Consider the following 16,928-nt stretch of genomic DNA (forward strand, 5'->3'; position numbering starts at 1 on the left):
TCTGTGTCTCTGTGTGTGTATGTGTATGCCTGCTGTCTCTGTGTCTCTGTGTGTGTCTGTGTCCCTCTGTGTCTCTGTGTGTGTCTGTGTCTCTCTGTGTCTGTGTGTGTGTGTGTGTGTCTGTGAAAGTCCACTTGCCCACGTGTGCAGGCATGGAGTTCTCAGACCTCTTCCTCTTTGTCCTTGACCTTATTTTCTGAGACAGGCTTTTTCACTGAACTTGGAACTCACAGTTTTGTAGACTGTCTGGCCAGTGAGGCACCTACCACCCACCCATCTCATTCTCCTGAGCACTAGGTGACAGATGTGCACTCTGGTGCTTGGCTTTTTACATGGGCGCTTCATCTCTAAACTCAGGTACTCAGGCTTGTACAGCGAGCACTTTATCTGCCAAGGCATCCCTCAGCCCCACTGGGTCAGGGTTTTTTGGTTGTTTGTTTTATTTTTTAATGTCCTATCATGAATGTATCTTTTGTTTGTTTGTTTAGTTTTTTTTGAGATGGAGTTTCTCTGTGTAACAGTCCTAGCTGTCCTGGAACTAGTCCTTGGAGTCCAAGCTGGCCTTGACATCACAGAGATCCTCCTGCCTCTGCCTTACAAGTGCTAGAATTAAAGGCGTGCGCCACCACTGCCCAGCATGAGTGTGCATTTAAACAATGCCACTCTTACCCTTTGTTGTGTGCTAGGATGGGAAACATCTTAGAAAAGACCAAAGAGTCCCTTCTTGACAGAGGTCAGTGTGAGAGGACCAGGATGGCTGCAGAGAGCTCATCTCAGCATTTTGGGGGACAGAGAGGACGGGGCATGGAGCGGCACACCAAAGGAAGATGAACACTTACGATCTGAACTGAAGTCGTCCACTAAAATGATCTCCTGGATCAAGTTGGCAGGAGTTCGGTTCAGAACACTGGAGCGGCGGTGGGAACAGAACAGCGGAGTCAGTCTCTCTTACACGTCCCTGTAAAAGCGTCTCCCACCACAGGGGCTCCTGCTGGCCCCCAAGGATACCCAAACCTCATCTCTCTAAGAAATGCCACTGGGCGCTCCTTTCCGAGTCCCATTTTCATCTAAGTGTATTGGGGAAGTGGGATTGGGGCAGGGTAAACTTGCCTACAAGCTCAAGCTCAGATTGAGGGCAGAAGGGGCGGACTCTCTGATTCTGTAACAGGTGTCTGCTGTGCTGATACTTACCTTTCTAAGGCCTCATGGCCATCGCTGCCTCCCTCCACTCAAGAGACTGCTGAAATGTCTACCCTTGTTTGACCTTGGGTTTGCCTGTTGTTGACTTGTGGGGTCTCCCAGAACATTCACCAGGCCCAGCTTCTCAGAAAGACAAGACCTACCCTCCCAATGCTCATGGTTTCCCCGCTGTCTGCAGACCATCCCTAGCAACAAGGTCCTGTCTAGTCAGAAACTTCAGGAGCCACCTGAGACCTCATGGGGGCAGAGCCACGCAGGGTCTTACCTCTTCACTGTGCGCAGGAGTGTGGAGCGGGCCTCATTGTGGAAGGTGATGATGACACTGGTGGCTGGCAGGTTCGAGGAATAGGTCAAGGATGGACAACTGGGAAGAGGGCAGGGAGTCAGAGGCAAGTGGGGGCGGGGAGCACGCTTAGGCAGCTCAGCGCTTTTCTATATCCACTTGGCTGTGCCCTGGGACAGCTTTATAAGGTGGAGGAGACAGCCCGCCTCTCACGACATGATGCTCCATCCCACATGGACCCAGCACCTACATGCTGCCTGGCCTGGGGTCCAGGAAGGAAGCAGCAGATTGAGGGAGCGTCCCAAGTCGGGGGGGGGGCGGTTCTTCACCAAAGACCTAAAGTACCAAACACACATGTGCTGCACTGCCTTTTGGGGAGGGATCAGGTTTAGGTGTAGGTCCCAGGATACAGGAGCCAAATAGCAATGCCACTGATGGGGTAGGGTAGGAAGACAAGGTGGTGGGGGGAGAAAGCCATCTTCCTTTTGCCTTCTCACACCCTGGTGTTTTTCTCTTTCCTGTCTCCCAGCTCTGGTATATGGCCAGGAAAGCTTCCCACTCTGCCTGCAGGGTGGGAGTAGAGGGACTTCCCTCCCACGCTCCACTCTCTGGATCTCTGTAGCACTAACAGCCCTACAAGAGCCATCAGGCAAGGGCAAACCTGCAGGCTAAGCGGCTTCCCAGAAGACACCAAGGGCAGTTCTTGCTACTCCGCTCCCTCCTCGGCAGCCCTGGGCTTCCCGACCTATCTTTGGACCCCTGATTCCTGTTCCTCAGCAAGAGGAATTAAAAACCTCCATTCCTGTCGCCCTTCCTCCCTATCGTGTCTGTAAATGTATTCATTCCGGGCTCCAAACCGCTGGAAGGCAGCCGCCTCCACTGGTTTTCCTAAGCGATGTTCTTTATTACAATCGCTCCAGACAGCCCCAGCAATGACTATTTTTTCATTACAGCACTCACTCCACTGACAGTTGCTCACAGCCTGAATTCCCAGGCCCAGATCCTGCCCTGCAGAGAGGCCGGGTCAGACAGGCAGGGAGTCTCACTGGAGTGAGACCTCAGGGAACAACCCTGAAGAGCTTTAAAATATCTCTCTTTGAAAGGGTTGTGGGGGAGGGGCGTTCTCTGCCCCCAGAAGCCAGGCTGCTCCCTGAAGGGGCGAGGATCTGGGAAATGGCCCAAGTTTGATTAGCTGGAAAGCAGCCTTCTCTTGGTGCCTAGCCTTGGAACACACACCTGGGCTCCAGTTCTCGGTCCTTGTCCCCAGCCATCACATGTCTAAGGAGAGAAACTGGATAACAGCATCTTTCTCTCCTTGCAGGAGGCAAACCTCCTACACTTGTCTGGAGGGCAGACATGAACCTCCCACACACTCACATTCTCCTGGGATTTAGACAGTGGGTAGGGCTGCCCAATTCCCAGGAGCCAGGAGTTGTTCAAGAGGCTGTCCATGTCTACGTTTGTGGAGGTTTTCTCATGGTCCTAACAAGTCAGTCTTGTGCAGTTTCCCACTCTTTGTTTCCCTTGACAACAGCATCCTAGACAGAGGCCAGGACCAGGACCTAGCCTGCAGCACGGAGTCCAGCAGAAGCTGGAGCCTGGGAAGGCAGGGTGTGCACTAGCACACAGATCGACCAGGCTAACTCCTCCTCCGCTCCCTCTGCACACGAATACATGTGCACGCACACATCCTGTATCACCTCTTCCCTCTGAGAGGGCCCAGCAGCAGCACAAGGTACCTCAGCAACCCACCACTGCCCTGATGTGAATAGCTCTGCCACCATCCTTTTAGCTTCTCAGTGAACCGTGACTGAGAAGGTCAAGGTGGGGTGAAGTGGGGAAGGTAGGCCGAGATGGCAGTCAAGACATAGATTCTCAAAAGGCCTGAGGACTAGCTTAGCTGTGAGTAGGGCTGTCCACCAAAGGCCTTAAAGGGCAGCACATGAGCCTATGGTTCCCTGCAGTGGAGAGAGGGGAAGTTGCCCCCAGGCTGACTGACAAAGGACTGACAGGAAAGGACCCGTGAATGTTTGCTCAGCGCTTGAGAGCTAAGGCAGGGAGAGAGTTGAGAGTTCAGGGCTAGCCTGGGGTACATACAGCGATTCCCAGGCCAGCCTGTGCTACAGTGTAAAACCTTGTCTTGCTCCATTCCCCCCATGCACACAAAGAAAAGGAAAAGAAGGAAGGAAGACACAGGAACATTCCATACTAACTGGAGGGTAAATGAGGCCAGGCACGAGGGACAGGGTTTCTGAGGAAGGAACAGAATGTTTCTGAAGGCAGCGGCAGGAAGTGGAGAAGTGGCTGGATATATGGGACTGAACCCAGCAAGAGGGCTGCTGCCTAGCGGGAGTCCAGGCATACTGAGGAGGGGACTGGGGAGAAACCTCATGGACCCTGGTCTAGAACCTTGCCCACCTCCCACAAGACTAAGGCACAAGACCAGACTATATTTTCAGGGGCTGCTGGGGTGGGGTGTAGCGCACCACATCCGTCCGCGCTCTGTGCGCTACCACACAGTTTGTGAACCGGGCAAGGGGCTGGAGATTGAAACACACAAAGACTCACAGACAGAGAGAGACAGAGGCATGGATCATCCTTGATACCAGAATGCCCCCTTTATTGTATTCAGGGGCAGCTTATATAGGGATCCTTAACTGATAGCCACGCCCCAGCCAAACCCACCAGAAAAACCACTCCCCTGCTATCAGGAACTCCTGAGGGTCTCGTGCTCAGAGCAGCTGCGAGCTGTCTTAGAGCAGAGGAAAACAAGTTGTATACAAGAAATTCAGGATCTGGGGGTTCACTGCTCCCAGCAGTGGGGGAAGGCAAGAAAGAGATGGGGCAGCTACAGCCTCTCACCATTAAAGGGGGCAGGGCTGGAGACCCCGCTTCAGCTATGCAGCTCACTTCCTCAGACTCTCTTGAAGTTCCCTAGCAGGCTACCCTTGCTGGGATGCCTGACTGAGGGACCGAGGGGCCCTTCTGGCTTCAACTGGGGGTTCCCTTGACCTTCCCATTGAAACCCAGAGGGCAGGAGCATACTGAGGGTGAGGTCTATTGAGTGTCTAAGTCACTAGGTGGAGAATGAGGATGTCTTCCATATTTGTAAAATACGCATGATTTGCATGTGTGCATGCTCACACATACAGACACATGAATAAAATAAATAAATGTATGGAAAAGCAATAAAACACACACACAAATAAAATAAAAACCCAGCCAAACAACACTGGTCTTTTTTTTCTCAGCTCTCCCTTCCTGTCCACACAACAGATGCCATACCTATAATGGCGAGTGTCCCGGATGGGCCGGTCTGGGCTCAGCTTGTCACTCTCCAGCTGGTTGAAGGCATGTTGTCTGTATGGGTCCTCTCCCGGCTTCAGCTGCCTGACTGACAGGTATGCCTTCTCATCAAAACCTTTGGAGGGTGTTCCTGTCACCTGCGACAAAGGTCAGCATCAGAGAGGACCCAGGCAGGAGGGTTCCACCGGTAGTAAATGGGGGAAGATACAGTCAGGATATGTCAGGAGTGTGCCAGCTGGGCCCTCTCATCTCTTACCCCCCCTTTAGAGAACTAGTAAATTATAAATCTGGATTCAAAATAGCCATTCTTGGTTTTGTGCTTGTGCACACGTGTGTGGAGGCCACAAGATGATGCTGGGTTGTTTTTGAGACACTGATCTGAAACTCACCGATTTGGCTCTATGGTTGGCCCACTGTGAGCTTCAGCTTGTCCTTGCCTCCTGCACTGGGGTTACAAGTACATACCACTATACCCAGCTGCTGCTTCTTCTAACTATGGTTCTGGGGATCTGATTTAAGGTCTTCAAGCTTCGTGCAGCGAACGGACTGTCTCTTGAGAAAGCACTTGAGCCTGGCTCTGGGTTAGGCACATCCAGGCTGCCCGTGGAGAAGAGCCAGAGCTTGGACAAGCTGCTCCACAGCGTTCCCATTCACATGGAGCAGGCCATCACACGCTAATGCCTCAAGCCAGCAGGACCAAATGTATTAACACAGTGCCGGAGAGTCTCTGGGACTTCTGCTGGCTGATGCACTGGGCCCACAGGTGCTGAGTGCTAGGCGGAGAGGGATAACTGATGAACCAGCTTCATACTCCCTCACCACACCCTACCCTGGGTACCAGAGTCCCTGGACACAGGGGAAGACACATCAGAGATGAATGGATGGATACATGCATTCTGACATCTGACATCTCATTATTTGAGCCAAACTGCAGAGCTAAGACACTACCAACTGTGACTACATCCCAACTAAATCTTCTGCCCAACCAACGGCCCTGGGCTGATGGAGGGAACAGAAAAGAGAGCAAGAATTGTCCACTCACAGATCCAAAGACTTGAACGCATGCCATGTTTTACTATTTTTTAAACCCAATTCTTTACTGATTCTTTGGGAATTTTACACCATGCAGCACAACCCCGCTCACTTTCCAGTCCCTCCATGTCCACCCCTCACCCCTGCAGTATACCCCTCAAATTAATTAAAATACAAACAAACAAACAACGACAAAAAAACCACCCCGCTTCTCGTCTTTCTAACACCTCTTCATTCATCCTCATGGCATCAGGAGTGAGGTGTGTCATGCTATAGAGCCTTTTGTCCAATCAGCCCCACCCACAAAATATTCACCGCAATGAGCCATTGGTCTGATTCAAGGCCTCTGGTCTCTGGGACACCATCATCCCTGGACCCTCACTGAAACTCCTCCTGGACATCCTGCTGTTGCCCCGAGTCATGGAAATCCTGCTGCTATCATTCCACAGGACCAGCCCCTTCCCGCGCTCCAACAGGGTCACAGATGGGGTAGATGCTAGGGTTGACCAACCCAAGACCCAGGATGTGGGTCTAGGTGGTAGCTGAGGCGTTTGGTCTGGGCCACTAGGACCGCAGCACCCTCAGGCCCTCGAGGGGCAGAGCCAGCTCCTCTAGGCCTGTGCCATAGGGGCCAGCTCTAACGGTGAGGGGCGGAGCCATCTTATTCTAAAAGGGTGGTTCCCAGTATAGCAGTGGGACCTGTAGCAAGGGGGACTATTCTGCAGAGTGACGCTGGGGTCTTTCATCAAGGTTTCTATGCTCCTTGACAGCTTGCCCTCAACCTCCCTTGAAGGACTTCTAAAAGATCTGGAAGCCCCTAGTTCCTAAGTGCTGCCACCCCTTGGTACTACCATGTTCCCCAGTGGCCTCTTATCCTAGGGGCCTGCTGGGGAGCCTAGGGGCCCGAGGGGTAATCTGGTTTCCTCCAGGCCTTGTCCCAAGCTGGGTTCAGCCGCTTAGGGTGCATGCTCAGAGGTGACACAGCTGTGGCCGTGACATTCTAATATTCTGAGTCAGTGCCGTGCCAGGAAATGAACAGAAGTGGCAATGCCCCTGTGGGCTCAAAATCCATTTCAGTGAAGAAAGGAGGAAAAGCGGAGGGAGGGCAAGGGAGGGAAAGGAGTGCTCCAGCTTGAGCCCTGAGTTGCTAGAAACATCCTACCCACCCACCCCCAGCTCTGAGAGTGAGAATGGGAAGGCGGTTGGCATTGTGTCCTTCCCACCTGGGACAATGATGGTGCTAATGCCGGCCCCTCCCTTCCCCCAGCTCTGCAGCAGGAGAATGGAAAGAAGCCACTAGCGCATGGCTGAGGAGCTAAAATTAAAGAAAAACCGCAGAGGGAAGAGTTTTGCAAACTCCCAGAGGGAGTGTATATCACCTCATTATCCTGAAGGTTGGCCGGGGGAAATAACCCTGCTTGTTTATTGAGGACTTTTGGCCACTCTGTGGGCTTAGGAAACCTCTGAGGCTGACCCTGGGCTTGTCCACTGCTCATTCAACACTGCCTGGGAGCCAAGTGCCTACCCGCACCCTCCTAACGGTGCAAGGCCTTGGGACCCTGGGCTTAAGCTGACGAATGTTCGAACCTACACACTCACTCACTCACTCGTTCCCCAGAGCACGGCCATGTGCCCAGAAGTGGGAAGGACACTCCTGAGATTGCTCCTTGTCAGCTGCCTTCCCACAGCGCACCCAAAGCCTCCTTCAGGCCTCACAGAATGTTCTGGAAGAATGTCTAGTGAGGTTAAAGCCCTCTAGAGAGAACTCTCCCAGGCCATCAAAACCAAGTCAGTCTCAGTGTGTTCCTCAGAAAAGCCTTCTTTTCTTTCTTTTTTTTTTGGGGGGGGGGTTGTTCAAGAGAGGGTTTCTCTGTAGTTTTGGAGCCTGTCCTGGAACTAGCTCTGTAGACCAGGCTGGCCTCGAATGCACAGAGCTCCGCCTCTGCCTCCTGAGTGCTGGGATTAAAGGCGCCACCACCGCTGGGTGAAAGAAGTCTTCTCACTCAAATCAGAGCTGTTGTGCAGCCCCAACTCAGCTTCCTATGGACCAGGGTTTAGGATAGACCCGCATCCTGAGAGACAGATTGCAAAGAAGGAAGCCACAGAACACAGGCCCACTCCTCAGAGGTCTCTGCTGCCCCAGCAGTCCCTGAACCAAGCAAATAAAGGGACACTGAGGACGGCAGGATGTGGCTCACGGCAGCATCATGATCTCCTACGGCTTCACTTTCCTCCCCTCAGACCACCCCAGCTGCCATGTAGACGCCACCCCAGTCCTGCAACCTCTGCTGTCTAACTCCTGTTCAGCAGCCCAGACCAGAACCCATTTCCTTGGGGCTCTCAGACTCCTGCTTTTACCTTTGATCTTGAGACATCCGAGCCCTGTTGTGTTCTGTGCCTCTTCGTAAGTCCCCGCTTTCTTCATTCTCCGCACACTTCCCTGTGTTCCCTGTAGCAGAGACAGGCACTCCCATCTCTGTCTGCCAAGCTACAAATCCAGGGTCATCCTGGTGCCACCACCTGCTCTGTAGTCTGATTTAGACCTCTGTCTTGGATGTCTCAGTTGGTCTCAGTCTCGGATTGCCCGCTTTGTTTAATGCTGGAACCTAAAGTCCGCAGTGGTGGCCGGGTGATCGGCACTTTAAGACAATGGCTAAAGAACAAACGAATGAGAAACTCCCATCTCTCTGGCACTTCGCCCCACATCTAGACAAATATTACACTTTGGGCAAGCAGGTAACAGGGTAGCTCTGACAGCTTTATGGTTTTCCTCCCCATTTTCTTGGCCAGGCTGTGACCCACTGTCCCTGTCCCGACACCCCAGTGTTCACACAGGAAGAAGCACAGGCCTTTGGGTTAGGCCATCTATGACTTCACTCCTAGGTACATGAGTATATTCATTGGTTCAAGACTGGTGGTTTGACCCCATCTAGACCAGACAGAGCCTTTCTTGAGATCTTCTACACGACAAGCTCTCAGCATATTCATTCCTTCTCCCTTCCAACCCTCCCTCTAGTTAGTCTGAATAGGCTGTCCTGGTCTAGTAACCAAGAGTTCATTGATAGCAGCCCTTCCGTCCCTTCAATGAACAGAAAAACCACCTCTAAAAGGAAAAAAAAATAACGTAAAATCCAAAAGCCAGCAAATGAGCCACTGATATCCATGACAGTGTGCAGCTGTCCATGCTGAGATACCGGGCTGGTCTCAGTATCTGGGCCAGTAAATACAGTCAAGGCTAGACAGAACAATCCCAGCATTCCCTAGCAGGCAAGACAGTGTTCAGCTTTCAAGATGAAGCTTCCATATGGGCCACACTAGACGTCCTTTTGTGTTGCCATGGTGAGGAATGAAGGCTGAGTGATGGGCTGATGAGTTTCTCACTGCCCTCCAGCCCCTGGCAGAGGGTTCTTGGCCGAAGTGTAAGCAACCACCCCTTTCTTTGGTCTTTGTCCTTTTATGGAATGCCAAACCCAGCACTTCCTCACTCAATAAGGTCAATCGCACAAAACTGCTTAAGTTGAAATAGTAGCTATGCTGGAGAGCAAAGTGGGGGGGGGGGGCTCCCTCATCTTGGAGAGCTTTCCTTATCCATCCCTTTGATTAAGCTTGCTTCACTCGCTTCAATCTTTTTCCATCAAGATTTGCTTATTGCTTCCTGCTGCTAAAATTAGGAAAGCAAGAGCAAAGGGGAACTATTTTCCTTGTCATTTTCATCAAGAACAGTTCAGCTCTCAAGCAGAGCAGGGTAAACTTTCCCTTCAAACAGACACAGACCTCTCCCTCTTAAATGTAAACAACTTCAACCCCCTTTAAACAATTGCTGTCCCATTTCCTTTTACTACCAGTGAAACAGGCACCTGCTGGGTTTCCCTTTCAGTAAATTTCAATGAAACTACATATTAAAAGGCTGTGGCCCTGTTTCAATGATGACTCCCGAGTCTGCTCTAAACCAAAAACACCTGGCGAACAAAATGCGATTCCTGCTCTCTCTGTGTGTGACCCCCGAGAGACAAATCCCGTCTGATGCTCTGACCCAAGAAGAAAGACTGCCGTTCATTACCAGAATCGCTAAGCACATTATTCAACAACTCGGTTGCTCAAGGCCTGGGACGGGGGTCCCCCGGGTTTCCCTGACAGCTGCCACTGCTCTCATCCAATCAGATGACATGCTGTGGTGGCAGAAGACCAGGAGCTGGGTACAGGCGGCCTGGCCCAGAAGCTATGAATACACTGGCGGCCAACCTGGCCTCCTAGGAACTGATGACCCTGAAACGGCACGCTAGCGCCTGCTGCTGCCTGATCTTGGAGATCGACGTGCCTCATCGGAGAGCGCTTCATCTGGAAAATGGGAATTCTGGGGATTAAAAGAAATGAATATATAATGCATATAGCACAGGACCTGGCATGCGCATTGCAATAATCATCACTGCTGTGATTAACTACCTCACTTGTTATTTTTACCAGTGGTTCGGAACCTCAGCTTTGCCCCAGAAGCATCTAGGAAGATTTAAAAACCCCGATGCCAAGGCTGTACTGCAGACCACTGGGACACAAGCATAGGACTCTGGAGCCATCCACATGTTCTCGTGTGCTCCACGAACCTTAAGCTGTGGCTTTCCATGGATAGCTAACGATGGGGGACTGTCGCAAGCTACTGGAATCCGGGGATTGTATCTCTGTGGAGGCCATAGGGGGCATCTCCTTACAGCCACCCTCACCACTTCTCAGCAAAGTCTCACTTTGAGTTTCTAGTTCTTGGCCTCTATGTGGATTGTTCTAGAACTTCACCACCTGCAGAGTCAACAGGCAACTAAGCTTGAGTCTAGTTACTATGGAGACTTACCAATTTAAGTCACTTCCACCTCCCTACATTCAAGATCACTTATCTACCAAGGCTCCTCTGATGACATTTCTTAGCCTGCATTTCCTATTGCTCTTCCAGGGTGCTGCCGGCCTTGTAGTTTTACAGTATCTGTAATGCATTCCAATGGTTCTGGTGATTTCACCGAGAAAGCCGGGGGTACGGGGGCACTACATTCCTTCAGTCACCTGAGTCAAATGGGGTTCTCTGCACAAAGCTGGAACATGGTGTCAGGTCTTCACGTTCCACCCTATGGGCAGCTCTAAGGCAACCTGGGAATAGCGAGATTCCAAGGGTGGTTCCAGCTGAGATTCGTGGTGCGACGGTTTAGTTTGTGGTATGTCCTCTTGGTCATTTTGTTTAGTGTGGCTAAAGCATTCCTGCATCTACAAAGAGTATCAAAACCTTGCCTTATCCTCTTAGCCACCAGCACTGCAGCCCAAGGGATGAGGGCTATAGGACCTCTTCGACAGCGAGGGAGATACACTGGGGACATGCCGTGAAGCTGAAGCTCTACTAGGTACTTATTTCCATTTCCAAATGCGTCTCTAAACTATGTTCTCTTCTCACCCGTACTTTACAGAGGAGGAAAGCAAGGCCCACAGAGGTACAGCCACATGGCCAGGTCACCACACACCCACTCAGTGACAGGAATGGGGCTGGAGAGATGACCATCCATCCTCAGAGCCCAGCATGAAACTTCACTGTGCCTCTGGGCTATCCCTGAACCTAGACGAGCCTGGGAACCCCCTTCCAATGTTGGGGCTCTCAGCTCTGAGGCAGGCTCCTGGCTGCCTTTCCTCCTTGGCTTATGATCAGGGCTTCAGACTGGGGCTCACACAGGGACATGCCCAGTGCTGTCACATGGGCTTGGAAGCACTTCTTTGCTTATGGTTCAAAAGAACATGAGAAAAAAAAGAAACATAAGGAAAATTGCAAGAGTCTGTGTTATTTAAACCAAAATAGCACATAGTTGGAATTTTCTGGACCATTATGGGCCCTCTTGACTCTTTCCAGGCAGGGACACCCTCAGATTTCTGATAATCCTTGGCTGCAGGCTAACTTAAAAATGACCCAGCCTCTCTTCAGTTTTTGGTGTGGAATGATCTTTCTGTACACTGTGACTAAGTATCCTTCTCATTGGCTACTAATAAAAGCTGTTTGACCAAGTCAGGCAGGATAAGACTAGGCAAAACAATCAAACTCAAAACTCAGATGAGGAGGGGCAGAGTCAAGAGAGATGCTTGGCTAGCCACTGAATAAGTAAGATGTGCAGAAAATGAGATAACAAGCCTTGAGCTATGTGGCAATACATAGATAGAAATATGGGTTGATTTAACTGTAAGAGTTAGCTAGTAATAAGCCTGAGCTATTGGTTGAGCATTAATAATTATTTGGAAGCAGCTACAGGATGGGCAGGACAGAGAAACATCCATTTATAAGTTTTAGTCACAAGAGCCAAGTGTCAAGGTCTACACAGTGTCCTTGCTTTCTAGGTACTTCTCAGTCTGAAGTCGTTGAACTCGGGCCAGTCAGATATTAATTATAAAAAGAAAAGCTAGAATGGATCACAGAACACATAACAGTGTGAGCCTTACAATAGTGGTGGCAATCTCCTGTCCCACTGAAGACCAATCTTAGCTGAGACAGGATCAAATTTAACCAACTAGAACTTAACAATAGTCCCAATCAGCAGCCAATTGTCTCAGTTTATAACATTCTTCAGAACAAAGACAGCTCAGGGCTGGGGAGATGGCTCAGTGGATAAAGTACTTGCCATGAAAGCTTGAGGACCCGAATTCAAATCTCTAAAACCAGTGCAACCTGTAATCCAAGCACTTGGAGTCAGAGACAGGGGACCCTAAGGCAGACTGATTAGTTAGACTAGCCAGAATCCATAAGCTCAGGTTCAGCAAGAGACCTCACTTCACTAAATAAAAAGGAAAGTGATCAAGGGAGACATTAAGCATCAAGTTCAGATCTCTATGGACACATACATGTGCCTACACACAGGAGGACACACATACACATATGAACTCACAGCACATGTGCATACAAATGCAACGAGAAATAAAGGAGACAAGATAAAACAAAGACAGAGACATCAGACTGGTGATTGATTGGTGCCTTACTGGCATTGTGGGTCAAGATATAAAGTTATGTGGTCTGTGACTGTTGAGATATTAGGAGATAGATAATAGATAGATAGATAGATAGATAGATAGATAGATAGATAGATAGATAGATAGATGATAGATATGCATACACACATACACATATGATGGAACATAAAGACAGACTTTTTGAATCAGATGTAGCATTAAGAAAAGGAGAAGGAGCTGGGCGGTAGTGGTGCACGCCTTTAATCCCAGCATTTGGGAAACAGAGGCAGACAGGTCTCTGTGAGTTCAAGGCCAGGTCTGGTCTACAAAAGCTAGTTCCAGGACAGGCTCCAAAGTTTCAGAGAAAACTTGCCTTAAAAAAAAAAAGCAGTGAGTGGCGCATGCCTTTTATCCCAGTGCTTGGGAGGCAGAGGCAAGTGGCTCTCTGAGCTCCAAGGTCAGCCTGATCTACAGAGTTTGTTACAGGTCAGCCAGGGTTTAGAAAGAAACCCTGTCTGGAAAAAAGAAAGAAAGAAAAGAAAAGGAGAAGAGAAGAGAAGGAGAACTTGGGACATAGTCTGCCTCATGTGGGTCTGCCATGGTTTGAATGTTGAACCTGCATCGCCATTGAGCCAGGGTTAAGAAGTGCAGCCTACAAGGAGGAGATTAAGCCCTCAGGAGTGGACTAAGGCTCTGGTAATAGAGACTTCAGAGGGAATTCACCTCCTTTTGCGCTTCCCCCTCCACCATGTTGAGGACAGAGCACCACCCGTGGGAAGCATGTGGCTACATTGTGCCTTCGTGGGGGCAAACGAGGGTAGCACTGGCAAGACTAAGCCTTGATCTTTACACCTGCCTTCACAACACCAGGAAGTGAATTTCTGCTGTTTCTATGCCGCCTGGCCTGTGGCGTTCTTCTATAGCTGCTAGACCTATACCCCAGGAGCACCAGGGATTGGCACATCACAACCCTGTCTGGCCTGCAGCCCAGCATTTCATCTAAGAACAATGAGAGGTAAAATCTGGAAACAGGAAAGAAATGAATATTTGTTCTTTACAGACAGAAGAACCTTTTTATTTCTTCTGGGACACATCACAGTGTGGTTTTAGTCAACAAAAAAATGGAACATTTAAATGTCCTGGTCACAGGATGTCACAGATGCACACACAAGGTATGGATGGCTACGCAGGCATCACTGCCGCTATGCAGCTAGACGGTGTCCCTTATGGATAACTAGCCTGTGTTTACTCTGACATGAAGGGGCAGACACAGTTTACTCTTGAAAGACGCAGGAATGAAAAGACAGAAATCCTTCTTGACATCGGAAACAAATCCAATGCCACCGGGATTCCGTGGCAGCCGTGTTGAGAGTGGGGAGCTTCGGCTGGAAGAGTTAAATATGAGAGAAGAAATCAGGAAATTTGAAAAAAAAAATGAAGATGAGCAAATAAACCTGTCAAAGATTAAAGATGTTATGAGACTATGGGCTTTACACAGTAAGATTCCTGGCATGAGCCAAGCTGAAGACATGGGCATGTCAAAAACAGATGCCAAACTTTGCTGGGAGGGGCTTAGCAAAAGTTGGAGCAGAGAGCTAGGGATGGACTTGATTAAGACACACTGTATCCACGTATGAAAATTCCAAAGAATAAATTAAAAAATCTATTTAAAAATTGAAAATTAAAATTTTTCCTTCACTTATCCCCACACACACCAGAAAATAAGGAAGGAAGGAAGGAAGGAAGGAAGGAAGGAAGGAAGGAAGGAAGGAAGGAAGGAAGGAAGGAAGGAAGGAAGGAAGGGCACTCGGAGGTTGACAGGAGACAGTGAGCTGCACCTTCACACCCCACTTGAGGGATGGCTAATCAGTTGTCAGTGTCGGAAAACTGACTAGACAGAGCAGAAATCGATAAAGCTGAGCTCACTTCTTAAAAGACTGCCAGGAGGCTCACAAATTTATAATTGAAAAAGAAATACAAAATATAAAGGAAAAAACTTCACATTTTTTCTTCCTCTCCAATCTTGCCATAAAGACCAAATGCTGCAAAGAAAGAAAAAGAAAAAAAAGGGGGGGGGTAGATACTGCATGAAAGACTCAACATTTTTAATAAAACAAAAATGTCTCAAAGTCAAATACAAACCACACTGTGAAAAGAAAATATTAGCGAAATGATCAAAAGAGTTTCTTTTCTAAAAATGTATTCTTAATTTTGTGAGGAGGAGTAGGGGAGGGGAGTAGGGGAACAAAGATCAGTCTGGATCTAGGGTCACAGGCAGCTGCTGGATGTGAGGGATGGGAACCCAACTGAGGCCCCTGCAGGAGCAGTTCCTGCTCTTAGCCTCTGAGCCAGCTCTTAGTCCAAGACTAACTTTTTAAAATTGTTTTTATTGTTTTCTCTGTTCCCCTCCTTTCCTCTCCCCTCCCCTTTTACCCTATCCCTGGTCCCCATGCTCCCAATTTACTCAGGAGATCTTCTTGTTTTCTACTTCCCATGTAGATTAGATTCGTGTATGTATCTCTTAGAGTCCTCATTGTTGTCTAGGTTCTCTGGGATTGTGAGTTGTAGTCTGGTTTGTCTTTGCTTTATGTCTAAAAGCCACTTATGAGTGAATACATGTGATATTTGTCTTTCTGGGTCTGGATTACCTCACTCAATATGTTTTCTAGATCCATCCATTTGCCTGCAAATTTCAAGATGTCATTATTTTTTCTGCTGTGTAGTACTCCATTGTGTAAATGTACCACATAATCTTTATTCATTCTTCGGTCAAGGAGCATTTAGGTTATTTCCAGGTTCTGGCTATGACAAATAATGTTGCTATGAACATACTTGAGCACATGTCCTTATGTTACGATTGAGCGTCCTTTGGGTATATACCCAAAAAGTGGTATTGCTGAGTATTGAGGTAGGTTGTTTCCTAATTTTCTGAGAAATCGCCATACTGACATCCAAAGGGCTGTACCAGCTTGCACTCCCACCAGCAATGCAGGAGTGTTCCCTTTTCCCCACAACCTCTCCAGCATAAGTTGTCATCAGTGTTTTTTTTATCTTGGCCATTCTTACAGGTGTAAGATGGAATCTCAGAGTTGTTTTGATTTGCATTTCTCTGATGACTAAGGATGTTGAGCATTTCCTTAAGTGTCTTTCAGTCATTTTAGATTCCTCTGTTGAGAGTTCTCTGTTTAGGTCTGTACCCCATTTTTTATTGGATCATTTGTTCTTTTGATGACCAATTTCTTGAGTTCTTTGTATATTTTGGAGATCAGCCCTCTGTCCAATGTGGGGTTAATGAAGACCTTTTCCCATTCTGTAGGCCGCCATTTTGTCTTATTGACCGTGTCCTTTGCTTTCCAAAAGCTTCTCAATCTCACGATGTCCCATTTAGTAATTGTTTCTCTCAGTCCAAGACTAATTTTCTTAAATATAAAAAGACCTCTTATGGGTCAATGAGAAAGGACCAAAAATACAAAAGATGGGAGGTACAGGCAGGAAGATCAGAGTTCAAGATCATCCACAGCTACATAGAAAGTTTGAAGACAGCCTGGGCTACATGAGACCCTGTCTCAAAAGTAAAACAAAACACGTAATTCAAAAGAAACAGATGTAAAGGATATGGAAGTCAGAAAAATGAACTTAAATAGCTAATTATAAATGAAAAGCAGTTCAAACTCATTGATTGTTAAAGAAGTGCACAGGAAAACCAGACATAATTTCTTGCTAACTCATCTGAGGAAGTTGAGGGATAATTATCAACACTCGGGATTTTGACAGCCTGGAGAAACAGGAGTGTTCCTACGCTGGCGGGTTATTAATTGGTATGACTGCGATTAAAAAGCTGTTTGGCGACCTTAGCATTTTAAAATTTTGACTTAACAGAAATTCCATTTTTAGGTAAAAACACACCTGCTTTCCCAGGAGACAGTCCCGGGTAGCACCTGTGCTCTCAGAGGCAGAGCCCCTAAATTAGCATTTGCTCTGCTTTAGGGGATCTGGTCACCCGACATCTCCAGGCTTTTAAGTCTGCAATTAAACCGACTAGGAGATGCAGTGTACTAGTTTAGCAATCGTAGAGTAGGTCGTAACAGAGAATGCTAAGAATGCTAATGAGCCATAGGAGGCTTGGAGTGGGAGCCTACGGCAT

General features: G+C 48.6%; 1 protein-coding gene across 2 annotated transcripts in view; it reads right to left on the reverse strand.

Annotated features, from left to right (window-relative positions):
- The window catches only part of Galnt16 (polypeptide N-acetylgalactosaminyltransferase 16), an 83,953-nt gene that overhangs the window by 28,012 nt on the left and 39,013 nt on the right, over positions 1-16,928 (reverse strand). For both annotated transcript variants that reach the window (XM_075947657.1, XM_075947656.1), the window contains 3 exons: positions 4,769-4,926; positions 1,466-1,564; positions 840-907 (listed from right to left, as the gene is read on the reverse strand). In XM_075947657.1, the coding sequence (XP_075803772.1) occupies positions 840-907; positions 1,466-1,564; positions 4,769-4,926 (325 nt within the window). The remainder of the gene's footprint in view (positions 1-839; positions 908-1,465; positions 1,565-4,768; positions 4,927-16,928) is intronic.

Source organism: Microtus pennsylvanicus, chromosome 14, assembly GCF_037038515.1.
Source record: "Microtus pennsylvanicus isolate mMicPen1 chromosome 14, mMicPen1.hap1, whole genome shotgun sequence".
Taxonomy (NCBI): Eukaryota; Metazoa; Chordata; class Mammalia; order Rodentia; family Cricetidae; genus Microtus; species Microtus pennsylvanicus.